This window comes from Amblyomma americanum, chromosome 5 (genome assembly GCF_052857255.1).
Source record: "Amblyomma americanum isolate KBUSLIRL-KWMA chromosome 5, ASM5285725v1, whole genome shotgun sequence".
Lineage (NCBI taxonomy): Eukaryota > Metazoa > Arthropoda > Arachnida > Ixodida > Ixodidae > Amblyomma > Amblyomma americanum.
In genome coordinates, this window is record NC_135501.1 from 69,930,203 (window position 1) to 69,958,072 (window position 27,870).

A 27,870-nucleotide genomic window follows, 5' to 3' on the forward strand; every position below is an offset into this window, starting at 1 on the left:
TACCTTGCACTCACAAAAGACTGGCAGTCCGAGAAAGTGGCTGTTGCACTGATATTGCCTATCTCAGAACTGTACTTTCGTTAGCTTTGTAGTTACAAAAGGGAAGGAGTCATTTGTTGTACTATTTAAAGGATGAAAATGCAGAAATTTGCCCATTGGTGCTCGTGAGTGGCTGCTAACGTAACCCATGAAAAATTCTGCGCTCCAAACAACAAAATCAGAAACTTCAAAGGTATCTGCTCAAATGTCGCGATGATAACGCACTTAATTAAGTTAGAAATCCAACTGTTAGATGTTTCTGGCATATACTTGTATATTATGCCTAAAAATCCTTTTTAACCTGCATAACGATCCGCCTTTTTCATGATGTGACTGCGCATGCGCCAAGCCTTGGTGGAGGAACTGCGAAAGATACTGAAAGAGTAAACAAACTGACAGCTTGCACTGCCACTACTGCAGCAGTCGTCATGCTGGACATCGTTGAGTAGGCCGTCATGCCCACGACTTGTATAGAGTAAGGTTTCACGCGAAGCATGGGTAAAAGATGTTCGGCAACAGAACGATCGCAGTGATCCTTGGGGTCGTCAAGCCATCAAAACTGTGTGGGAAACCCTTTGCAACAGCTAGTAAGATTAGACACGTGTGCACTGTACGATGAAACCGTAGCACAAGCTGGTCTGGCCAAGAGGTGGTATGAGACGTGTTTGCAGTGCAGAACTTCGAAGCAGACTGGTTTTATTAAAAGCGAGAGCTTTACCAGGCTATGTTGGCGCTTTCGTGTCATCAAAACGTGTCCACAGCCATGGTGGGCAACTAGAAAGAGAGAACGTCTAAAAAGTAGTTATAATCAAAGGAGGATAATGTGAGGATGTGGGGCAAAAAATTGGATGACAATTGAATGGAGAGTTAATTAATGAGAGCCAAAACTGTGCAAAAAGTGGCCGTGGTCATGGCAAAAGTGGCGGAAAATTTGAAACGCCGGAAGTGCAGCACCACGCCACTGGAAGTGTGGGCGGAGACAACGCGCGGCGCCAAATTTGAAAGTTTGGAACGAAGCGTGGTGGCAATTAGACGAATTGCACAAATTCTCAGGCAAATAGGGGCACTAGAGGCAAAGAGGAGTAAATAGAGGCGACAAGTGCCAAGGAGGCGTCAATGCTTTCACATTACTGCAATGCAGGTTACTGCAGTGATCTCGAATTTTTTTTACAAAAGAAACGCACATAAGAAAGAATGAGATGAAGAGACGGAAAAAGAAGCCTTCCCAGTAATCTGTAGTGCCACGAGTCAGAATGCAAGGCGTGTAGCTGTTCTTCCCGAGTAGTCTTAGAGTATAATACAAAGCTCTGGAATCCCCTATCCGATGCTGTGCGCAGAGAAGCACCCGCTACAAAAGCTTTTATATTGATGGGCAGGAACACCCTCAATGTCACCGTGGCACTCTGGCTTCATCCCCAGTTTCTCAAGCAACGAGGCCAAACGGGTGAGTGCCTTGCGTAGTTTCAAAGTGTGAGGGAGCGGCCTACGAAAAGGAACCCAGCCAAGCAAGGTCCATCACATGTGGGCTCGCATCACATATAACTTCGTGTTCGGCTATCTGGAAGAGAGCTCACTCTGGCTCAGTAACCTACCGTTCCTATTCCAGCACTACATGACAGGCAGCAGCACAAGTAAATGAAAAAGGCAATTACAGCCCATCATAAATCTTGTATTGTGGTTTCAGTAGAAACCACCATCATTGGCGATTGCTGCAGTGGGTATGGTGGCACGGTGGATGGATGGCGAAATAGTGGCAAGGTAGATAGCGTAGCGGACACTGAATTATCGGTCACTGTGTAAGCAATGATAAATATACCTTGTTAGCGAACAAGGTTGGGAGTGCCTGGCTTCGTTAACGGCTAAGCAGGCTGCTGTGAGCATGCTAGCAAGTAGCTTCCTTGTGTCCAGACGGCATCAGGAATGGCTCACCTGGCTTAACAATCTAGCCAAACTGAAACACACATTGAATGGCACCAGAAGCAATCAGCTTTATTGGCGCTGTTCAGCTGGCCGGGGCCTCTTACGCTTTCCCTGTCGGGCAGCCTCAGTGAAGAAGCTCCGCAGGTAATGGCGAGATGCAGCGACCCTGGATTCTCTTTGCACATCTGCGTTGGGGTGCGCATCAACATACTTTCGCAAACAGTCTGAAAGAAAAACACAGTACATGTACCTCCCCTACCTTGCTTTGTCACTTAATGCTATGCATGAATAGTTGTGTATCCACGCAGCAAAAAATTACCGTGAAAACATTACATAGCGAAAAGCAACACAGCACCTCCATTTCCGTACAGTACTCTGCAAGTTAAACTCTGTTGAACCCAATGGAAATGGCTACCATTTTGAGTTGCTTCAATTCCAATTGGGACAGTTGAGCATGCAAAGTAGTTTGTGCAATCCACATACAATGATAATGAGAAAAACAAAAAATTTTATTGTTCTAACTAAGTGCATTTATATCTGCACAGATAAAAAAGGCCTCCCGAAACCACCCGCATACATCCCGATTTGCATCATATATAAAATCAGTAAGCATAACAAAGAAAGGTTGTCCAAAAAAAAAAAGAAGGAAACATTTACTTGACTCTCTAATGAATTAACTCAGTGCGTCACCTGTTAGGTACATTAAAGGAATGTGATATCAGCACTTGCTTACGCTGCAGCTACAACTTAACAAACTGTGTCATGCATAGCATCCCGCTGCTGCATGTGCCCTGGTGGTAGTCATCCTGAGTGCACGAAGTCCATCAGCGTGTCAATCGACAATGATGCTTTCAGCTGACATTGAAAGCCGGCCGCTGCCAGCAGTTTCTTCGTCACTATCACTGCTGCTGTTGCTGTCCCCATTCTTTTGTGCAATACAACCTTGGCTACTGCCTCACTGGCACTCCCTTCACAGAAGGCAGCAGTACTGCTGGCACTCCAAATTGTTGCAAAGACCAACCAGAGCTATCTTCGTCAGCAGCCAGGTGCTCCAAGAGCTGGGTAAGGCCAGCTGCTCCTTCCCGTCTCTTGGAAGGGTTCACGTTCGGCCTCATGCACAAGCCCCACCTTTATGAACCAGTTCTGGATGGTAAGCAGTTCCACTTGATACCATGCACCATAAATAAAACGCGCAGCTTCCAAAGGGAAACCTTCAAGTCAGATGGCAGGCTCACTTGACCTCAAGTATCGGAAGTGAAGCCGTCGATTACTGTCCCCAGCCACTCCAGCACACACCTGTGATACAACGCCTTAAATCCGGCTATCATGCCAATATCAAATAGCTGCAGGCGTACTGCCATGTTGTGAGGCAGGAACATCACCTGAACCGACGATAGCTTTGAGCTAAGCTGTGCGTGCTGCAATTGTCTAGAAGCGGAGCCACCTTCCTGCCTTGCTTTTGAATGGTGGTGTTGAACTCAACCAGCTGTTCGGGGAACAGGTCAAGGGTCATCCAGACCTTTCTATTGTTCCAGAAATGAGCAGGGATTTGCTGGTTCTTGAAGCAGGCTGGGTTCTCGGATTTTCTGACACGGCTTGGGGCGATCGCTCTCAACCCTGTCTATGCACAAGAAAACCGTCACATTATACAGTGCTTGCTGCTGGGGCACAGATCGCCTTTCAAAACTTGCGTTTTAAGTATGAAATGCTTTAAGCTCCGATTGTCAGTGCACCAAGGCAATATCTCAACAAGACGGGCTCAAGAAATAATTTATTTGGCAAACATTCAAAAGAAAAATAGGTGCAGAGAGTGAACCCACCGCTTGCGTCTGATAATCAGTCACTTTCACTGCCACTTGAGTCTATCGTACCGTTCGAGCTGCTGCTCTCAGTATCCCACAGCAAGGCATCTCCCGTTGCGTCGAAGTAGTTTGTAATTGAACACTTCTTAAATGACTTGGCCATAACATCGACTTGGGCCCACTTTACGCGTCTACAATTCACCTTGCGATGGTTAACAAGGACACTTTTTGCGGCTTTCCCATTAGCGTTTTCTTCTGGCCAGGGTTCTGCACTCACGCTTCGTACTCCTGTCAAAGATTAGCTTTATAAGGTTTGTTGACTGATATGTCGAGGGGTTGCAGCACTGGTGTCATGCCAGCCACCTGGAATCACAACCAGGTTGCAATTGCTGTTCTGAAGCTTGGCCTTTAAATCTAGGGTAAGATGGCCACAAAACACGTCCAACAGAAGCATCGACCGCATGCCTGCAGGTCTGCCAAGCAATGCTCCCGGGCGCTGCTGCCATACAAGTTGAGCCCAGTCAGACATGAGCTCTGCTGTCATCCACCCTTTTTCTTGGACTCTTACAATGACATCTTTAGGATTCATTTCTTAGCATGTTTTTTCTTTTGAGGAAGTGTGGCAGAAGCTTTTGCACGTGCATAGCATCACTGCGACACGCTGCTTCTCGTACCCTGTCGTCTTCACCTTAACTTCTCAGGCTCCAATTTTATTAACTGTGTACACCCTCAGCATGTCAAATACACCAGCCTCTAATCAGTGTTGCTGATCTGGCTAAGCTCGTGGCTGTGCTCCCTGCAGACCTTCACCATATACTGCCGAAAGGCAATAAGTATTTCTTCAAAATCAGCTGGCAGCTGCTGGAATAGTGTAGTCCAGTGTCTTAAAGAAAATCCATTTCTTTTCATCATACATTCCATCCAGCCTCGGCTTGCACGAAACACCGTGCAGGGAATCTACATTCTTGTTGCGATCTCCATTGCTTTCATCTGGACTGCAACGGCTAGAACTGCGAAGCGCCGGCATGGTTCCCTGCAAACAGACTCACAGACTTCTTCAATTTGAGGATGTCGGCCCTTGTGTGGTTCCATGAACTTCTTATGTGTCGCAGTGCTTTTGATCATCTGGTCCCGCTGCTTGTTCCACCAGTGATGCAGGCTCGATCCATGCCGAATTTCGCGGCAGCACTGTGGTTGCCGTTATCTTCGGAAACGCAACTGCAGTTCACTTGAACTTCAAGCTGTAAGCAGCCCTCTTAGACTCATTCCGACTTCCATTAAGGCTGTCAAACAACTGCAACTGACACACGTTACAATGTGCGCCCACAATGCCCACAAAACCTGCCAAGTGCCGCAGCGCCGCCGATACCAGGTCGACGTGACAACACACTGATAGAGCTATCAGGGGCGCTTTCGGCCGTTTTTTGGCGCTCCGTGCCACCATCTGTCATGTAGTGTCGGAATGCAGCAACACAAAAAGCCAGAGATTGCACCACCTCAGGACTCGACAGCTCCGGCTTTATGACAGACTGACCAAGTGCACTTGGTGGCCTTGGCTACGCGCTCTTCCTTGCAAAGGGGGTACTTAAATTCACAAGCTAACTTTTTCAAATTTTTTTTTTAATATACGGAAAGGAGGGAGTGCTTAAATTCTCGTGCAAACTTTTTAAAAATTTTTTTCGAAAATAAGGGGAGTTTAAAATAGCGAAAATATGGAACGGGATTTCCGTCGTGAAAGTTGACTTACTTTTGAATATATCCACCTTTTCTGGTGTAGCAGGCAACTTGGCAGTGGAGCATGGCCTGCTGCGACAGGCTTCGCCAGTTAGGCTCCGGACAGAGGCCTCATCATGAGTCCAGAGAAACCTGGCTGCGTTCACGGCAAATTTCGCGTCTGTTGTCATCTTCATCAGAAACCGCCACTTTTCCTCAGGCATAGAGATCCCCGGCCCAATTTGCACCTGCAGTTATTAAAATAGCTCTCAGGCGTTTTTAAGGGATGATACGACAACCTTAAAAGCTTGAAAGTGTTGTGTAGTGATGTGTACTGACAAGGTAATGGAGCACCTCTGTCTATGAATGCTGCAGCCCATGACATGCAACTATGGCACAACAAAAAAACACTGAAAGAGGATTATTTTTGCATGATAGTATATCAACAACCGCTTAGCGAATGCTATCTGTCCAATGTGTAGTTGTGCTACAACAGGTTTTCATGACAAAGGGGGGTAGCCTCTTGACCGCTGACTGCCCCCATAACACGGGCAGTTTCAACTACCATTCAAGTGAATGGCAGTTGAGTTTTCCAGCCATCACTGAACCGAAAACAAGTCGTCTACAATTACATGACATTTTCTGCAAAACTCAGTTCAATTCCTGGATTACAATGTCATATCTTGTTTGGTCAATTTATGAATACAAATATGCTAGTAATAAGGCATACTTTATCCAATGCCTCTCATTTAGTGTTTTTTATTTCAAACATGCATTCCATAGTTTATTTGACTGAATTACAATTTCTATATTTTTCGTGTATGCCGTAGCTATACAGCCTGCACGCACAACCAAGACAATCCAACAGGCAATAATTTGCTTCACCACTTGGCTGTAGTTTTTCTTTTTACGATGCTTCAAATGTTTGCGACCTTAGGTGCATTCAAGTAGCGAAAGTTTTAAACTGAACCTATAATCTATAATTTGAAAGCATATGATAGCTAGAAATGTTGCCACATGAATCCATAAAAAATTCAGGGGGGAACTTTGTTGACCTAAAGTGCGGTGAGGCGAAAGCTTTTAGCGCAGTGTTGCTGCTTGGGTCACAGATGTGTGTTTAAGGTGTTAATAAAGTACACATTTGTTACTACATATGCGTTTGTACTAGGCGAGAGGTTGCACGGCACCCGACTCGGTCGACAGCTGCAAGGCGTCTGGCGCGCTGGTGGCGCAACCTAGCGCACGCGCAGTAAACTACCAATGGCGCAACATGGCCTCTGAGATTACATGCCCTGCAGGTTATCTCGGAGGCAATGGGCACAAGAGTAACAGATGGATGGACGGATGCGAGCATGAGCTATTAAAGGCTTTCACCTTAAAATTGGCCCACTGGCCACAGTCTTGTTATTTTACCTTTTCAACTGGAACCCACAATTTCAGCTGAGCTGCCGATGACAGTTGAACAATAGTTGGCAATACCATCTCATGCCGCTGAACTGATGGTCAACTATACTGCCACTGAAAATGCTTCGGTAACAGGGGTATGACTGAGCCCCCTAGTCTCCCGTAATTGCGTAATAAATTGTGGATTTCAGCATTTTTCGCGGAACTATGTGTTAGCAGCCACATTCTCTTTTCCGATGCTGTTGTTGTCACCAACATCAGTAGGAACAACAGTATGTAGGAAAAGTCACTATTCTACCTTACTTACACGAATATAACAAGAAGCAGGAGTTTTAAAACTTCGGAGAATTTTAAAAGAAACATTATTATGATTAATGCAATCTGCCAAGGCCAACCATTATCGAAGGCCCCCAAGAAAATGGAGAGGGCAGGCTGAAATAAGGTAGCGGCGAATACACTGCAGTCATCTAAGAGGCAGTGCTTGAGATGCACATGATGCACATGCACAATAGAACGAAGCTCTTTCAGCAGCAGCCACCATCACCACCCTGCCATCACTACTAGGTGCTTCTTGCTGTCTAGTCCTGCACCCGTTGACCCTTCTTCGCTTTCCATATTCCACTTGAATCTTTCAGTGCTTTCTCTTTCTCAACAACTTGGACTACCTTCTTTCAATAGCTACAGCCATCTTCTTTGCAGTTTGTGAGGTAATTAAAAAAAATGGCTTCTCCTACCGGCTCTCAAGCCTGGTGGCGAAGGTTGCTTAAACTACCTTGAAACACCTGGGGGAAACAAAGAAAGAAACCACACTAAATTCATACCTCGGTTCCAAATATGACACAAGGTGCATTCTGAAGTATTATTTTATGTCTCCCGCGGAATTTCCCAGATTCTTTGTTCACGCAATTTAAAATTTTGTGCTCCCCAAAGCTCCCCTTAGGTATAAAACTTCCAGTCAAACAGCAGACTATAATAAGCCTAAGGTGAATGACACTGCCAACACCCTTGGAGCAAACTTTTTCGCCAGACCTTTTCATTCTGCTTTTCATGACCTCAATGCTAAGCCGTCTTCTAAAAGATCGCTTTCCACTTGTCCTTGAATTGCCTCGAAGTTCGTAAGTGCTCGCATTTTTTTTTTTTTGCTATTCTGCACAGCACAGTGTAGAGCACAGATACAGAAATCTCATATGGTCACTTAAGCACAGTGCATATGAGAAAGGGCAGAATGAAAAAGGAGCTGCGGGGTTAGGCATATAATCAGGAGATCGTACAAAGATTCTGACATACATACAAAAAAACTAAAAATGGAGAGAAAAAAGCATCGTTTTCAGCAGCGTATAGCAGCACAAGGACAGACCACTGAAAGACATGAAGACAAACAAGCGCTGAAAAAAAAAACGCGCTTTAATGGAAGAACAGAATAAAAATAACACAGAGCAGGCAATGCCCATCATAGCCAGCTCAAGCATTCTGCAGTCAAAAGCCATCTCCTTCCAATGCATCTTTTCCAATCTAGCAGCACGTTACCAGTTCAACCAGAAGCATCAGCATCCCCAAATCCAATCATAAGAACTTTCATTTGCCAGCAACGGAAGATTATCGGCAACACAGGACGGATGCCAATGTGTGCTTTGCGCTTTGACTAGGTCAAAATGACTTCAAAGAAGAAATGCACAGTAAGATTTCGTGAGAACTGATCTGTGTTAACGCGCACAAGGTGATACTCACAGAGAGAGAGAGAGAGAGCTAAACTATCGATACATGTAAGACTCGATTAAGTTCAGTAATTTCGTAGGACTACACGTACAACTGCCTTAAACACAAATGTAAAATGTAGAGAAGTCATAAGCGCAAATAAGTAATTAATGCACTTTTAATATTGCACATGTGATTACAAAAAGAAATTAGATTTCCCGTTCAAACTAGAACATTAGTGCTTACCTGTCCATCGACAATATCAAAGTTGCTCCCTTCAGCAGCTGTCACTGACCTGCCATGCGCATGTGATGGCAGGACAGCAGCTCCACATTGACATGTCTGTGCTGCTAGTTCGTTGGATTCATCTGTAAACATTAAGTAAGAGACTGCAGCAAACAATAGCATACTGCAATGCTCCCGCATGAAAGCAGCTTGCAAAGTTACAGAGTAAACGAAATGAACAAACGATTTAAAGGGGTTGACACTCCCAATTTTGAGCTTATAAAAAGCCTTTTACTGGCTTCCTCTGTATGAAAGATTATCAACAGCCATGTATTGGATGCAACATACGTTCAAAAGAAATTTTTACTGAGCTCTAAAAACTCTTTAAATGCTCTGTCTCGCAATTGCGACCCATCACTAGCGCGATAATTAATGACGTACAAACTTTAGAACGACTTCAGTGACTACTTAGCGACGTCGCAGTGCAGTTATGTGACAAGCTACAAACGGTGATGTGCCACACTGGGCTAATCGGCACAGCCCATCATATGCACCAGCATCGACGGCTGAGCAAGAGCAAGACCTTCACGGCAATGAAGTAATGACCTGAATAGCTGCACCTGTCTTTACCCTTTCCATATTACAAATAAGTAAACATGTGAACCCGCCGTGATGGCTCAGTGGTTAGCGCACTCGGCTATTGAGCCTGACTTCGATCCCAGCCACGATGCCCCCCGTTTCGATAGAGGCAAAACCCAAAAGGAGCCCCTGTGCTGTGCGATGTCAGTGCACATTAAAGATCCACAGGTGGTTGAAATTACTTAGGGGCCCTCCACAACCACACCTCTTTCTTCTTTCACTCTCACCTTCTTCCTTTCCCTTACGGCACTGTTTGGGTGTCCACCGAGATGTGACCATTACTGCGTTTTTCCTGGCCTCAAAAATCAATTTTTAATTTTCAATTTACATGCGACTACATTTGCTATGTTGACACAGCATATGTTTTCAGCAGATTCTTTAATTTTAGTTAAAGTCGGCCCCCTGCTCCAATGAGTAAACATAGCGAGTTCGTGGGGTTGGAGTTTGTGATGTCAGCGAATGTCAAGAATAAATTCAGAAGTTTTAGTGAATGCTTATGATAGAGTTTAGTTCTGACAACCGTAGCCTGAAATTGACAATTGCTTTCATCTCAGGACAAACATATGATGAACGGGAAGTGCTAATGCTTAGCAGTGAGACCCGGCCTGCCAAGCAGTGCTGCACGCATCCGGCAGCAGTCATCAGCATTGCTTGCGGACAACAAATTACGCCATTTCATTTATTGGAAATGGGTACCAAACAAACTTCTGGATAAAGAAATTTAAACTAAACTACTGGTTCCATCAGAGAAAAAAGAGTCAGCGAAAAATTCCAGTTCAATGCGATGTCAACAACTTGAATATCAGGTGCATCCCAAGCTGCAATGCTCGCTTTCATTGGCGGTTCTTGCAGGGTTATCACACTGAACATTATTTAACATCAGCGGGACGCAGCTTATGTTTCATGCTGAATAAAGGTGCATTTGCTGCCCTTAAATGCAGATGTCTAAACAAAAGTAATGCTGAGGTGCAGTCGTCATCATCTGTACATTCTTGGGGGAATTTCACATTTCTGCAGAACACGCTGAATTGTATAATATTAACATGAAACATTCATTCAGCGAATACATCCACTGTTAGCTAAACAAGCAGCAGAAAAAAAGTGAGCCGCAGATATCAAAATCAACAGTCACAAGACTCGAAGCTCTCTCACGACGTGGCTGTGGGCAGGACAAACTGAACACTGCAACAGAGATTGCTATCATGTCATTGTAACGCTACAAGGGGATCAGCTGCCTGCCACCCGACAACTCCACTCTTGGCTTCGGGCATTCAACACAACTGCCTGCTGAGAAAATGTCAACGTAGTGTAAAAGAGCCAAAGACAACGCAGAAACCACGTTGGGAGATGTGGTCAGCTGAGATCAGCCAAAGTGAGCCGCTAATGTTTGGGAACTCTGTGCCACGCTCTGCTTGTTTCGCTTTTTCAGCACATGACCATAGCAGTCAAGTTTTCCGCCATTTTGAAAGTGCACACGACACAAGAGCCTACCCACCTTGTTCATAAGTGTGCCTTTTGTTTGTCCTTGTTTTTCCACGCCTAGCATGAACCAACTAGCCAAAAAAAACAAACTTTCAATGTCAACCTGCATTCTAAGTGCATAATTGGCAACACTGTTGATGGACAAGTGCTTTCAGCATAGCTTAATTTGCAACTCAGCACTATGCTGTGATTAACTGATCTCTAACCCTATTTGCCTGCACTGGTAAAACTAAGAGGCAATGGTAGTAACTGCCATTCACCCACATACCTGGCACACTTGCAGTGTCCAATACAGTGTCAAAGGTGATGCTTTCAGAAGGAAGACTTGTGCCTGCAAACAAGCAACAAGATTAGATTACAGTTTGAAGTAATGTGGGATGATAGGAGGGCAGTACCATACTGATTTGCACTTCACTTTTTTTTTCAACATACAGGAAAGTATTACACATCTGTTGGAAGGTATGCTTTTTGAGCATAATCACCCAGAAGAGCAATACTTTGCTCCAGGTGCAGGAGCCTGTCAAGGCCTTCCTGGAAGCATATCTTTGGAGTGCTGCACACCCAATGCCTGGAAAGTGGTTTCAGGGATGGGATGGCCAAGAGTGGTTTTGGAGCAGAAAATTAAGTATTTAGGAGTAGCTGCGGAGCAGAAATCGTGCATTCTGGAGCAGCTATGATGCAGAAATTTTTTAGCATTTTGGAGCAGCATTATCGTCATTCTGGAGCGACTCAGGAGCAAGGATGCAGTATATCTTGTGCCTTCAGCTAATGGCACTCGTGGAGTTTTCTGTGCACTCGTGCAGTGCCACAAGTTTGGCTGGAACAAGCACAACATAAGTGCGTGGCATCACGCCATCACGGAGACCGATGGTGGAGCATGGTGCAATCCTGTCATGCAGCACACGTAAGCACACAATGCTCTCGACGCAGGGTACTTCACTCTACGGTGACCAATAGGAAGCTTCGACGAAGAGGAAAGACGTGAGAGTTTGTTTAGACTCTAGAGACATACTGCCTTCACGCCACTGCGCAGGAAGTGAATTCAAATGTGACATGAATTGCACATACGTTCTGTACCTCAACCGAAAAGAGAAAGTGGGAATATTTTTAAAAAATGTTGAATATGATAGGAGTTGTAATGCGTTTATTTGAGCTGCAATCACGTAGCCGCTGACAAACAAGCCATGTGCCTTGCCCTTGAAAGAAAATTGAAGGTTTGTATCAATATTTTTCATCCTGCTACTCCTATCTTAGCTCATGCACTGGATGGCATGCTGCGGCATGCGTGCGTTTTCGAACATCATACTTTTTGCAATGGCTTATAGTTTACGGGGGTTTAAAGTCCCGAAGCGACTCAGGCTATGAAGGATGCCATAGTGAAGGGCTCCGGAAATTTCGACCACCTGGGGTTCTTTCACGTGCACTGACATCGCACAGTACATGGCCCTCTAGAATTTCGGCTCCACCAAAATGCAACCACCGCGGCCAGGATCGAACCCTCCTCTTTCATGTCAGCAGCCAAGCGCCATAGTCACTTAGCCACCGTGGCGGCCCTTTTCGCAATGTAAACGTGCATTAAAAGATATCAATAAAGTGACAACATGGTGAGCTGAGATCAGATTAATAATCATCTACAGATATTTTCGTCAGTCACTCTAGCTGAAACACTGCTATTTATGCATCAATATTGGTAACACCATGTAGTGGTGTCATGTCTGACAAGCCTGCACCACCATAATAGCAGCATTTCGCGATCATGCACGTTGGGTCCTGCAGTGCCCAGAATGTCAATGAACGTGTGGTTTAAGCATGGCCCCACACGTTGTTACTGAGCTTGCTATTTGTACAAATTGTGAACTGCGGTTGTCGGCATCGGCCGCTCATAAGGATGGCCTCCAAGATTTGAGAGAGTCTTAAAGACCATGGTCAACAGGAGGCAGAAGGAACAACAGCTTTCTGCGAGTGTTTTGGACATTTGGCTGAGGTACAAAACGGACATGCAATTCATGACATATTTGACTTCACTTCCTGCGCAGTGGCGTGAAGGCAGTATGCCTCTAGAGTCTAAACAAACTCGCACGTCTTTAAATAGCGGTCTGGTTGAAAATTTTTCATGCTTGCCAATAAAATGAAATCCAGGGTTCGACGGAAACCCGTCTGGTCGGATATGTTCATGGCGGAAAATCTTCAAGCGCCGACCAATCGTTAAAAAAGATGACGTTTCGGCCCCGGCTTACGGGGGCCTTGTTCACAATGAAAGAAAGACAGGAGTGAAGGTAGGTTATATAGGTTTCATGGTATGCCGCAAGCAGCGGGAGTATATCGGGGGTAGATTGCCTTCGTTGCGATTAAGCGTGTTTGCCGTCGTCTGAATATAAAAAGATTCTATGTAAAGCCTTGTCGTCTTGCTCTTTTCCAATTATCTTCGTGCCATCCCAGTCGAAGTCATGGCCATCGGAGATAGCATGATCAGCCAGTGCGTTTGTTGCCACGCGCTTGTTCTTGACATCATTGTGGTGCTGCTGCAATCTTTTCCGAAAATCACCTGTTTCACCGATATAGACATGCTCACAATCAGCGCAGGGAACCCTATACACGATGCCCGGGAACTTCTCCTTTATCTTGTCTTTCACTGTAACCAACGCGTGTCGCAGCTTCCGCGTGGGTACATGTGCGACGTCGACTTCGTACGACTGGAATATGTGGGATAAACTTTCACTTACTCCGAGGACGTAGGGTATTGGAATCCTTTTCTTCTCTCGCTGGGGTTGATGTGGCGGCGGGTGAGCTAGGCGATTCTCGGATTTTCGTATAAAAGAACTGGGATAGCCCGAAGCCATCAGGTCGCGGCGAACGGTGTCCAGATCTGTCTTTCTCTTCCAGCGTAGAGCAGAGGTTCTCCGATCGGCGGACAAGCGAGGCAACAACGGACTTCTTGTGACAGGTCGGGTGTACGGAACTGAAGTTGAGGTACATGCCAGTGTGCGTGTCCTTCCGGAATACACTGAATGATATTCCAGGGCCGTCGCGTTTCACCAGAACGTCCAAAAAAGGCAGACGGCCATCTACTTCCTCTTCCGTGGTAAACTGTAAGGCCGGTTCCATGCTGTTCAGGTGCAAAAGGAATGTACTCACAGCCGATTTTTTGATTATGCAGAAACAGTCGTCCACATAACGAAGAATGACTTTCGGTCGCGGCGTGAAGCATGAAAGGGCGCGGGACTCCAGTGACTCCATTGTCAAGTTCGCAGTGGTGACAGAAATTGATGCTCCCATAGCCGTACCATGAACCTGTTTATATATGCTCTCCTGGAACGTGAAATAGGTGTTTGACAAACAGAACTGAAGAAGTCTGCTGACGTCTGGAACTTCAAAGTGTTCTTTCCGGTAGGGTTGCATCCGCCTGGAGCGCATCTGTGCAAACCTTCACGGCCAGGTCAGTGAGCACGCTCGTAAACAGTGACTTCACGTCAAATGACACCAAAATTTCGTCGTCCTCTATAACCATGTTGCGAACCTTTTCAATGAAGTCGTGTGAGTTGTGCACGTGCGTTTCGCTTTTACCAACCAAAGGGGAGATAACACGATGCAAATAGTTCGACAGCTTGTGAGGCGGGGAGCGGGTGAAATCGACGATTGGGCGCATTGGGTTGCCTTCTTTGTGGATCCTTGGCAGTCCATACAGAGCGGGAGCAGAACCATTGTGGCAGAGGAGGAAGTAGTAGTGGGACTTGTGTTGTGGCGGGACAAAGGAGAAGACGTCAGCCAAAAGTTTCTGCAAGTCCCTTTGCTCCTTTGAAATGGGGTCCCGATTTAGTGGTAAGTAGGTTCTCTCATCTTCCAGCATGCTCGTCATCTTGTTCACGCACTCTCATTTGTCCAAGACGACCGTTGCGTTTCCCTTGTCCGCGGGCAGGATCACGATGCTCTCTTTGCCGCGCAATCTTTTTAGTGCCTTTCTTTCTTCGGGCAAAAGAGGATTAAGTCCTTGATGCCGGTGCAGCTTGTACAGCACGCCGACGACACTGGTGCGTGCCTCATCGCGACAGGACAGCTCCACATTCTTGACCGCAGTTTCCACGGTGCATACCAACTTTTTTATGTCCGGCTCTGGTCCCAAATTGATATTGAGACCGAGGCTCAACACTGAGAGCTCAGCGTCGTCCAGTTTCTGTGACGAAAGGTTGTGCACAGTGGTGCGGTTAGCAGTTCTGGAAACGTCCATAACGTAAGCAAGGGGAATGCACCGTCCCCCTGGATGAGTGGCGATACTCAGAAACCGAAACTACTCGGCCAGACTACTTTTAGACTAGCAACAGGGACCCTGCAAACGTTGTCACACCTCCCATTATGCCATCATGCAATAGAGGAAATTTTTGCACAATCGCTTGCCTTGTTGCGACACCTCAACTCACAGCAGCCTCGTGGAATATTCTGCAGGTGGGCTTTCCCGCATACAAACATCACCGGCATCCTGTTTACTCCCACTGCAGGGCAAATTTGGACCTCTCCCATATCTGCACAATTAATTCTATCCTGTGTCAGCTATGGCTTCCCGCATCACAGCAGATCAAAATGATCACAGCTGATCAAAACGAGATGACAGCGCTCAGGCTAGACAAATTGTGAAGGCGACAGAATGAGTGCCATGAGTGCAGGCATGAAGTATGTAACACATAAACGTAAAAAACGCAAGCTTTCACACTGCAATTGTTCGAAGCAAGTGGTCCGCCATCTTGTTCTGATCAGGTGTCATGTGGGAAAGCCCACTTGCAGAATTCCACACAAGGTCAAGCCTTCTTGTGTGCAAATGTGATCGGACCACGCGATAAACAATAAATAAACAAGGTAACAGGGCCTTTGTATTGTCCATGGCACTTTAAACTTGGTCACTGAATAATTTTCCCAGATACTGTGGTTTTGCCAAGGCTGAATTTATGAAAGTCGGTGCGGTATACGATCACTGGCGAGTATTGTAGAATTTTCGAAAATTCTAGCATAACAATTTCTTGAATACGAATATAATAACAAACATATTCGATTAGTATTTGAAATTTCTAATATTTGCACACCCCAACATGACAAAGCTCACAGAATGACGTGCTGTTGTTAGGTATTGAATCATGCAGCATTATAAGGTGGTAAGATATTTCCTCGCTAGCAGAACGACGCCAAAGCAGCCGAAAGCAGCTGTCAGGAAGGCATGGCAAAACACAAGACACCTCGGTTAACGAAGAGCAGAAACTCAAGGTCATAATGCGGGCGCGGGACCATTCCTTCCACGTTCTCTCGCGATGCCTGAAGGTGGAACACTGGCTGTGGAATGTTGCCTGAAAAGTGCACCATTATCAACTGCACGTAAACCACCTAGCCCTCACGTATCGGCCTCCCCGCACTAACAGCCGCGCTATGGGCCTAAATGCTGCTGAAACCAAAGGCGCAAAAGTTAAACCCCGCCGTGAGATGTAACACTGTTTTAGAGTTCAGCGCCTGGTCCCGGGTTCAGCGGCATGCATCGCTGTTGGCATAACCGAGCGCGAGGGGGAAAGTGGAGGAGGCGGGTACGATGGTGGCATGAAGCAACGCATGACGGCAGGTTGAGCGATGGTGACCCACACCACCAGAGAAGCGCGCACCGTCATTTGCTCGCCGATGACATCATCGGTAAGGTATGCAGCCAGCAAGTATTCTAGGCACTGTAGCGAGGAGTGCCAGTTGTGGCCACTGCCCGCTCAGAGATGATGCCAGAGTAGAGTGCCCCACCATCTGTTCGCGCGAGGCAAGACTCAACGGCGACGAATCACTGTGCGCTTCCAAAGCCGAAACCCAGAGCTGCTTCCATTCGGCACTGCGTTCTATACAAGATCGCCTACTGTTCAAATACCGCAGCATCTGCGCTCAAAAGTGGCTTTCCCAAGAAGCATAATTGTCGGCCAGTTTTATTATGTTTGTCACTACATTTTTTATTGTCCCCAGATGTTTAAAAACACATTTCCTGGAATCTGATATACGAAATTTGTGTAGGGTGAAAGCAGTCGCCGGGAACACACACGTGTGCTGCAGCTTTGCCTGTTCCACTGTCTTTGCAACACGTGTTACTGTGCGCGCCCCGTCTATCATGGTAGGGTGATCAAAATTACTGCAGCAATGCCACTCGCTCCCATTCTTTTGCCGACGCGTTCATCGGCACTCAGCGACGGCGTCTTGGCCCAAAGTCATGACGTGCCTTATGGCGCTACACCTCGTTTCCTGACCCACTAGGACGCAGCTGCTGCACTGTGGCTTCCAACTCAATCAACGCACAACTTTCAAGCAAGGCATAGATAGCCTTGCCGTGTATGCTGGCTGTCGATTGCAGGAGTGAAGGCAAGTTAGCTGATGCAAAAAGTCTAAGATGCTGCAACTAGTGAATGCCATCTGGAATCCACGATGACTGGCCTCAAGGATCAGATAGACAAAAAAGTGTAATTGTCGAATGTTCGGAGGGGTCGAATACTTTGAATAATTGAAGTACGATGCAAATCGAAACGAATAGCAAGCATTCACAAACTATTCAAATATTGAATTTCTCCATGCTTCTACAAAAAATAGAAAGGTGTAACATGCTAAGCAAAAAATTGTCGGGCCTGCCCAAATCCTTGGCAGAGCTTGGAGCAATTTCGACGAACATAATGCTTTGGCACAGCATAGGGCAGGAAATCATTATTCGCGGTGGCTCAGTGGTTAGGGCGCTCGGCTACTGGTCCGGAGTTCCCGGGTTCGAACCCAACAGCGGTGGCTGCACTTAGATGGAGGCGAAACGCTAAGGCGCCCGTGTGCTGTGTGATGTCAGTGCAAGATCCCCAGGTGGTTTAAATTCCTGAGCCTTCTACTAAGGCACCTCTTTCTTCTTTCACTCCCTCCTTTAACCCTTCCCTTAGGGCACGGTGTCCAATGATATCTGAGACAGATACTGAGCCATTTCCTTTCCACAAAAACCAATTTTCATTTTCATCAAAATGGCACAGCTGGCGCAACTGTCCCACCTGTGGTTTGCAGTTCATGAATGTTTGCAAAACGCTGACCATGCCGGAGTTTCATTAAGGTTCCAAAAAGATGGGCTTAGTTGGGATAGTATCTTGGATGCGGTAGCACATGAAGCCCATCTTGCAAGTAACTCTGCTGTTTTGCGACTGATATGCAGTAGGGGGGGAGGGGGCATTGTGCTCCAAAAGCCCACCTTTTGCCCACTTCCTTGGACAATTTCATTGAATTGCATGACGGAGCCTGTGTACAGTCACCTCGTAAGTCATGATGTTGATGCACATCACTGGTTCAAGCCCCTCAATTTGGTCATAATCCCAAAACATTGTGGCGATATGCTTGCCGGCTTATGGCACTGCCCGGAATTTCTTTGACGGTGGACTCCCCACATGTTGCAACTGCTGGGTCATCTCGGATTTAGGGGCACAGTGGTGGCTCAGTGGATATGGCACTCGGCTGCTGACCCGAAAGACGCAGGTACGATCTCGGCCGCAGCGGTCGAATTTCGATGGAGGTGAAATTCTTGAGGGCCATTACTGTGTGATGTCAGTGCACGTTATAGAATCCCAGGTTGTCGAAATTTCCGGAGCCCTTCACTACGGCGTCCCTCATAGCCTCAGTCGCTTTGGGACGTTAAACCCCCATAAACCATGAACCATCATCTCGGATTCATGGTAATGAAGCCATGACTTGTTGCCACTAACAATTTAGAATACGAAACCTTCTGGACCTTGGTTATGCCATCACTGGAAATCACTGCTAATGTCCACATGCACTTGCCTTTGCACCACAGTCAGCATTTTGGGGACCCACCTGGGGGACACCTGTGGCATTTTTAGATGCTCATGCACGATGCATTGCAGTGTCCCATGAGCAAGTCACGTGGAAGTCTCCAATTCCAAGAATGTGATGTGCCTGTTTTCATTGACGATGGCTTTCACTCGCGCGATGTTGGTGAGCATCCACGGCTGGTCTCCTTCGTTGTTGACATGCGGCCTGCTTTCAAGCCATTCACCCAGTAGAAGAAAGCTCTTGACTGAGGATGCTGCCTGCTTGCCACATACACTGTCACAAGTCGCTAGTGAATCTCCACAGAGCTTACACCTGCCTTTCATAAGAACCGTGTCGTCCAGCACTCCCCTTGGCCGTCACTATCCCTGCCGTTCGCTCAGTCACCTACTCGCACAAGAAGCAATTGCACTGCAACCACAAAATGGATGCCTCAGGCTTGTGCTGCCATCTGCTGGTGGGACACTGTCCCCTTTACCAATGAGAGGCACAATGAACGATAGGGTGACCCATGCAGTAAGGGAGATAGAGAAGTGCAAATCAATATGGTGAAACCCTCGTACAATGGCACACAAGTAGTACTAGCTACATCCAAAGAGGCTGGAATGACATACTCAGTACTAATGGTGCCAGCCTACTGCGAGTTCCCCTTGACAGTGACAGCTACTACATCTTCTGGTGAAAGCAAACAGAAAAATTTATGTATACATTTACAATAAACAAAGGACTGCAGTGTATCAGAGAGAGGGATAACATTATTTTGCAAAAGAACGGGATAGATACAAACTGCATATATGTATAAAATAGCCATAAACAAAGGAATGCAGTGTATGTATGAGAAAGAGGGATGACATTATTTTGCGAAAGAACAGGACAGATAGAAACTGCATTATATGTATTTATATAACGAAGGACTGCAGTGCATGAGAGAGAGGGATGACATTATTTTGTGATAGAATGGGACAGACACAAACTGCACACTGCAATCATGCTATACCAACTACCTGCTAACAATCCTTGCTAAAAGCTAGTGCTCTTCTCCCCATAAAGGACAATAAAAACAATCTGGGGAAAGAATTGCACTTTCAAAGCAGCAACTGTCCTTCCAACATGAACGCATTTCAAAGGAAGTCGCTGCAAACCTTTAGCTGAAGCAGCTTCAAACGAAATTTTTGTACATCGCTTGTCTGTAGGGGATACACAAGGACACATGCACCATGCCACAATACTAAACTATTACCCCTGCTGCATGGGCAATCTCAATGCCGAGTGAGTCAATGGCCATTGGAATTTTCAGGTCCATGCAGATGTGCCGCTGCCATACAGTGAATTTAATGATCAATGATCGAGCAGTGAGCATGCAATCCGACAAATGTAGCTAGGTGCAGCAACATGAGTAATGACACAAAGGGAAGCAGTAAATATGAAGTCACATATTGAAATAAGCCCCATTTTTAATTGGGTGGCTAGGTAACCCAGGAAAAGCTATTCAAGTATCTCGCAGAACGACAATTCACAGGCAGCGATAGTGGAGAGACGATGGGTGACAGTGCACATGTTTGTTTCAGAAGCATTCATTTTCCAATAGTGAAGCTGACACAGACTAGTGGCGAAGCCATCTTTAGCATGTTCACAGCTACTATTGTCCCGCCAGTTGTAATGCACTTCTCATTCTATGTCAGTGCAAAATGACTAAGAGGCAACAAGTAGAACGCAGGGACATGGTGCTCAATACAAATGGTACTGGCTTGTTTACGTCTTACAGCCTGTGGAGCAGTCAGTTTGGCTAGTGAATAAAAGTTAGTGAACAGGATAGGTAACTAGTTTCAACTTTTGTAATTAAAACAAGATGATTTCCATTGTTTATTTAGAGATTTTTTCATCTTGTTTTTTCTAGGCACGGTGAGTTTGAGGCTGCTCTCGAGGGCCCTTGAAATTCCAATGGCCATTTGTGAACCACCATTGAGTAGATCTCCAAAGAGTTCAATAGTCTTTGAAAATAACTGCCTGGTACTGGCCGATCCCTATCAACTTCACTGGCAATTGATTCAATGGGCATTAAAACTGCCCCTGTGATAGTGGTACAAAAGCGAAGAGGCGAAGACCATACTACGGTCGCACAAGGCAGGCAAATGAATACAGCGGCACTTCATGCAGCCCTACCATGTGATCACGCAGCTTGAAAAGTGCCGTGCCATTCTCGTTTCACCTTGTGATGACAGGTGCTACAGTTCTACTAGTGACCAGAGTAATTGCTGGCAAGGCACAAACATGGCCACCTGCCAGCACTCAAGCTGGCTGACATGTGCTCATATGGCTATACTGGCCAGAAGGCACTTCTTTGGAGCTCAGCAGCCCAGCTTACAAGTTCCCAATAAGCCCCGTGTAACCACTACTGCAATAATTTAGTTTGTATGAAAGAAGACCTACCTGTGATTGCAATAACAAAGGTAGGATAGAAGCCTTCAACGCGGCCGTCTTCGTTGCACCAAAATGCCTGGAGCTTCTTTGTGGGATTGTAGCCCTCCTTGCTGGTTGGTGAAAAACTCTTGATCATTCACTCGGGCAATATCGCTCTGAACTTATCAAGGTGGTTATTGTTTATGGAGTTTAACGTCCCAAAAATGACTCAGGCTGCGAAGCACGCTGTAGTGGAGGGCCCCGGATAATTTCGACTGCGTAGGGTTTTTTAATGTGCACAGACATTGCACAGTACACGGGCCTCTAGCATTTCGCCTCTGTCGAAAACGCAACCGCCGCAGCCAGAATAGAACCCGCGTCTTTCGGGTCAGTGGCCGAGCCCAATTCATAAACATTCAGCCAGGGCGGCAGATTAACTTATCAAGGTAGTACTTAACAAACACAAACATCCTAATACCAGTGCCTGTAATACTGACAATGTTGGGGCAACAGGTCATCCTATGGTTACACACACTTCGTTCTTCGGCTACAGCTCTGCCTGCAAACGGCCTTGGAAGTCCTATGTTCCTCTCCTTCGTTCTGCGCCCAAGCACTGGGGAGAGGTGGAAACGTTCACATTATAATATTGCACCATTAATACTAAATTAACAGTTGCACTTTTTGGTTTTCATTTTTCGAAAATTCGGCAGACTTTTTTTGGTGCTTATCCCAGAAGGCCACTTTCGTTATTTTTTCGGTGAATATTACTTTCTACATATGTTTCTACAATGATTCGGTGAAATATACGACGCCCCTGTATGGTAAAAAGTGATGTGCAGTTTACATTACATTTTTTAATAGCCACTAGCGTAGCAGTATGTACAACATAAATGATCATCTTAAGAGCCGCCTTTGCAGAAGAAAATCGTACACTGGTAACAAAAAGCGAAAATGCCGAAGTTAAATGATTGGCTCATGAGGCAAAACGTAAGTTAAAGTTTAGTTCCTAGTTTTTGCACGCTGTGCTAACGAGGGCACCGCGCACCCTATGATCCGTATGCTGAAGCGGTGATGGAACTGCTGCTTAACCATCGCGGAAGCCAGAACATGACACCTTCATGCCGTTTATGCATGGTTTCGCAGTATAACGGTTGCCTGTTACAATTCCAGAAATTTGCAGTGTCCTTACATGCACTGCAAATACCTACTTAACAAAGCGACGGCTCCAATTCAGTGATCAGACTAAACAGACAGCACTAGGATAGCCAGTAGCACTTAGCTAAGTGGCCAAACTTTCCAAATTGCAGTGGCGTATCCTAGTATGCGGATGAATGCCTCACAGTTACAGTCACTGTACTAAATTCCCAAGACACCTTTGTCTCACCGCATTCCTGATTCCATCACTTTTGTAGTTATATGCCGTGACCTACTGAAGCTGGCACTGAACAGCCAGTTAGATATCACATGCTTGCCAGAAACACCGATGTTTTTTGTTAAAACCGAATTTCAAAAAATGAATTCAGCACACTTTTCTTGCCGTTTTCTGGTTTAAAGTGAAAAGTCTAACTCCTTATTATACTCCATCGTTAAGGTATAAAGAAATTGCAGTATGTACAAATAGAAATGGCATTGCATGGCTCAGTTCAAGATCAGACAAATTGTTGTGGGCAGCGATACTTTGAAGTCACGAAACAGACATTATGTATTCATAGCCTGTCATCATATTAAACTGCTTTCTTAGGAATGGGAGGCAAATGTTGCAAGAGTCATAAGGATGGCCTGGCATGGTCCAGAGTAGTCACTTAATTCTTAAACAAGCAACTAACTGCCATTGGAAAACTGCCCGGTGTAGATATAAAAAAATTAATAATAATAAAGAGGTCAAGAAAGAAAAAGATGCAGAGCAATGCATTGCTAGATCTGCTATTACGTTTGGTCTCCATGGATAAGCTGCCGTTTTCGCCTATCGCATATATTTGGAATCATCCCGGGGGCATCAGATGCTAATGTGCAATGAAAGGCTCGAGCCGTTCAACAGGATGCGATGTGCTAATCACCAAATTAAATAGGATATGTGCGTAGAGTTCCGTAGTGCGTTTACCCTTTCTTCATGCTGTCTGCGCTGCCACCATTAGCCTGAATAGTTTTAATCAGTGTGTGCTGCGACAAGAAAGAAAGCTGCTTGTCTCAAATAACCTCACAACAAAAAAGGCACGTGGAGGCAATGTTGTTAAGGTCACCATCTCGAAGAAAAACTAGACGACCAATCTTCACACAACCAAATCGAAAAGCCTCATACAGTAGACTGCATTCATTAGGTTAAGTTTGCAGACTTGTGAGAAACACATTAATGATCAATTTTTATTCCGTACCATCAGCGTTGTGTTATATGTAGACCCCAGAGGCACTTCGATGTCAGAGAGCTCAGCAGTATATCCACGATTATTAGCACGTTCGCTTCTACTGTTTCATCTACGCTCCCGGGGCGCATTCCACGCTGCTTGTTTTGGACTGCAGTGAGACCCAAGTCGCTTGAAACAATCAACAATATCTCGCCATCGCAGCGGAACAAATTATGCTTCATTTGGCCATCAGAACATGCACACACTAACGAAACAGATTTTTTTGCGTGTGGAAAATCTTAGAGCATTCAGGCCTGTAAAGTGCAATTCTGCATTTTTTTGACTCGCAACAGATCCTACTCCTTTTGCCCTGGCCTTTGCAGATGACAAACCTGTATGATGGGTTCTGCTTCATGGCATTAAGAGGTACGTGCGGAGCAAAATAGGCCCATTCAGAAGCCACTAAACATATTGGAGATGAAGTTGCAGCTGGCTGACCACTGCATTTGTATCTAGGCAATACTGTCTCTTCAACGATCTGTTCAACTTGATTTCTTTTTTTTTTCCCTGTAAATATTTTCGAACCTTGTAGACAACTATAGTAATCTGGTGTAGAAACTACTAAGCAAAGCTAAGGAGCTTATCATGTGGTGCTGTCTGTTATTTCCTGATAGGAAACATTTTTTCAGCAGATGGCATTTCCCATGCCGAGCAGCTGCCATGGCACGAGACCTGGAAACAGTTGTTTTTTTTTTGTGTTTATTTCTGCATGTGGAATTGAGATGAGGCACAAGATTTGAAGAAGAACCAAGCTTTTTGTCAAGGCCAAAGACAGTGCTTTTTGATCTTAATGCCACAAAGATACCCGGGGTTCGAGAAGTGCCGATTTTATCACTGTGGTTGTTAAAACAATTAGAGCACATCCCAGTACATTTCAGCAAAAAATTTGGGAGAGCATAGGAAATGAGTCACTTGACTCTGACTTGAAAAATTGTAATGACAACTACAATACTCCCTAATGCGAAATTTGAGAGAAGTTCTGTCTGCTTTGGCGCTGTGTACGGCAGGGTCCTCTCGGCGACAATGACGAGCTTTGGCTTTGGCAGTGCGAATGGCATGGCCCTCTTGAAGGTGGCATGCCTAGCCTCTACTTCGGCGCCACAAACTCCTTGGCCTTCTTTGCGGCAGCAATAAGCTTGTGCTTCAGCAGCGTGAACAGCAGGGTCCTCTCAGCACACTTGTTATGCAGCAGCGACAGACGAAGCAATTCTACCTGTTGTGTCGCTCATTCTTCAGAAAGAACTGGCTGAGACTATTTTGTATTGTATAATATAAAGGAACAGTTTACATTGGGAAGACACAGGTGTAAGTGGCGTGGCCGACGTGGACAATCTATCGCATGCAGCGTATTTCACAGCACCATCCGCCAACGGAGCAGACCATAGCGCAACTGCAAAGAGGCAGCGCATGCCGCCTCAGACAGACTTCTCCTCCCTTCCGCCAGCCACCCTACCTCCACCCATGCAGTAGTGATGTACGATGGCACGCACCACTCTGGCGCCATCTATGAGGAAGCGGTGGTACTGTCGTTCGCTCGGTTATACTCGCGATGATGATGCGGCTCAACCCACGAACAGGCACTTAAGAGATGCGCTCTAAAACCGAGGCGAAGCGATCTTAACGCCCCGCTTCCCTTCTCACTAAAAAATAATTATTAATTTCCCATTGTCACATTTTATATCCCTCCGAACTCTGCTGATTTTATTAATTATTAATTGTATCATTAAAGCAGCAATAATATTAGCATAATATTAGCATATCAGTCAAGCAGGAGTGTAGGCTCAGCAATCTAGGTGATCGTTTCAGGACACCTCGCAGCCAAAGCAAATGGCTGCAGTGAGGTTTTTCCGTTTTGAAAATCCAAAGCAATTGCACAAGTTGCATATGTTTCTGAAGTGCAATGTCTTTGACAGTGCCTGGATCCGCTCCAAGAAAACAGCAAAAGCAGTACTTTGAGTGCCTTCAACATGCCTTCAACGTCCTTCAACATGCCGGCCTCAACTTTGTATAAGAGACAAAAGGACCAAGATACCACCATTGCCCAACATCCTTCGAGAGCCAACATTCTTTCTGTTCAGTCAACAAGTGCTCAGAAAAGTGTTTGCAATGTTCATGCAGGCATTTCGTCCGTCAAAGACAGCACCAGAGACAACGTCAGCAATGCTGAGGTTGAGCCTTCAGGTTTAGGACTTCGAGTTTCAGTCCTCCAGTCTGCTGGGCGTTTCATCTGTTGGAGGCATGGCACACTACTGATCCAACAACGCAATGACCAACGGGGATCCTTCAAGAAGCCAGATTCACACTGACCGAGTGGGATCCGAGAATGACATTTTAGGCGATTCCAGCACAGAAATCAGTAATGGCAGTAGTCTGGATGATGGCATTCGAAGTGACGAACCTGACACACCTGGGAATGAAAATGACCTGCCCCGTCTTTCATTGCCCAGTTCAGCGAGAGAACGTTATCACACTCACAGGTTACCAAGGCTGCTATTATAGCAGCTGTCGTGGCATAAGATATTTTTCATGGCTCACATGGTCTGCATAGGGAGGCCTCCCAAAGCCGACATATATTCTTTTTAGAGAGGACATTCTCGCCACGGCGCATACAGTGTCCGCAAACTGTGGTTAAAGGAGGCACAAGTACCAAAATGTTTGCAGTACCATTATGTTTGCGATACATGAAGTGCCGAGTAGGAGGTGGAAGGAAACTGGGCTCAGTACACCATCTACATGAACACAAAACACGTTCAAACACTTATGAGACTGCGGCTCGTTTCTTTTGTAGTTTTAAAAATGAAAAAACACAAACTTTTCCTAATCAAAAGCGCAAAAGAATAACCTGATGAGAACTTTGACAAGTTTCAAGAGCCTGCATCTGGTATTCCAGATGTCACCAGTGCCGAGTGCTATGCGAGAATGTAGGAGGCAAGCAGTATTGGGAGGAATGACCTGACTCTCACTGTGAGCACCAACGGAAGTCTAGTGCGGAAGTCTTCAAACGCGTTCGTGTGGCCCCTGCAATGGCCCGAGCAAAAAGAAAACCATTCATGGGATGTTTCAAAAACGGGAGTCGCAAATCCATATCACCAAGGATTCTTAAACTTCTGGATATGACACATTGCAGAATTGGAACCTCTTCGGTTGCAGGTTGCCAGACACTTGCTTTGTCAGGATCGTCCCATTGTTCTTGATCACTCACTGTGTTGATGGTTTACACCAATACACCAAAGGCATCTGCCACATCTGTGTGCTTTTTGCCCTTGTCCACTTGCTCTATAATCTTCAGCTCTTCTTTTAGCGATATTTGTTTTCGTTTCGTTGACTGTAAAGCCTTAGAAGGCATTGCATTCGTTTGCATTCATCACGTACGCAAACGCTAGTTATCACACACACGTGGACAGATCAGGCTAAACAACAAAACTTAGCCGCACATGCGCAAGAGTATGCAACTAATTTGACACTACTGACGGAATTTATAAGCCGCCTGTTAAAAACAATTTAGATGATGATTTGAACTAATAGCCACAGCCAACCCAGGAAGCAAATTTTAATGCACAAAAAATTCGTTTGTTGCGCAAAACTCGGCTCCACCACCAATATTCCAAACTGCACAACACCACTGCACGATGCTCTTCTATAGTGGCCCATATCGGCTTCAGCACGAAGAAAATGGAGCTAAATATTCTGAGTGGGTCTCAGACTGTCCTCTGTGACATTCCTCCAAAACCCGTTTGCTAAGCTGTGAAGGCCATGTGGGCTACAGAAGACATGGAGTGTGTGTTGGAAAGACTGACATTCGGTTGGTGTATGTAATTTGTCAACATGATGCATGGGCGCTCGGTGCACGCATTGAAAGCTCCCGCAACACACGTCGGCAGCACACTGAACATTGACATTGTTCTCCTCCTCATATACAGTCGAAGGTAAGCCTACTGATTGCAACACTTGCAACCTACGTCGCATTCCGCTATAACAAAGCAATGGCCATAACGAAAAAATTGCGGGTCCCTTCAACATTGTTATACTAGTAACTAGGTTGAACTGTACTTTTTGGATTCCTAGTGACCGCATTAATGAGGTTTTACGCATGTATATAGTAAAGGCTATTGAGCGTTCATGCCGTGTAAAAGTCCCCAAAAGCGTGCTGATAACTTACAAATAATTTTTTAAATTCCAACTCCCGTGCCTTGCAGTGACGTCCAGAGGCTGTTTCTTACACGAATCCTGTTATACTACTATGCCGTATGGCCCACGTGACATCTGCTTTGAGGAGCTGTCATTTCCTTGGCATGAAGCATCACATACGTAAGAGGAACTGCAAACACGTTGGTAGA

At 45.7% G+C, this 27,870-nt stretch overlaps 1 protein-coding gene across 3 annotated transcripts in view; it reads right to left on the reverse strand.

Annotated features, from left to right (window-relative positions):
* The window catches only part of LOC144132523 (uncharacterized), a 79,701-nt gene that overhangs the window by 21,898 nt on the left and 29,933 nt on the right, over positions 1 to 27,870 (reverse strand). Inside the window, exons 6-9 of one of the 3 annotated variants that reach the window (XM_077664996.1) lie at positions 11,188 to 11,250; positions 8,820 to 8,941; positions 5,509 to 5,722; positions 2,020 to 2,183 (exon numbers count right to left, since the gene is read on the reverse strand). The exons of 1 other annotated variant lie outside the window; for it this stretch is intronic. In XM_077664996.1, the coding sequence (XP_077521122.1) occupies positions 2,029 to 2,183; positions 5,509 to 5,722; positions 8,820 to 8,941; positions 11,188 to 11,250 (554 nt within the window). In that variant the 3' untranslated portion in view covers positions 2,020 to 2,028. Of the gene's footprint in view, positions 1 to 2,019; positions 2,184 to 5,508; positions 5,723 to 8,819; positions 8,942 to 11,187; positions 11,251 to 21,161; positions 21,263 to 27,870 lie in introns of those variants that run through there. One more of the 3 variants, XR_013314841.1, reaches the window with a different exon arrangement.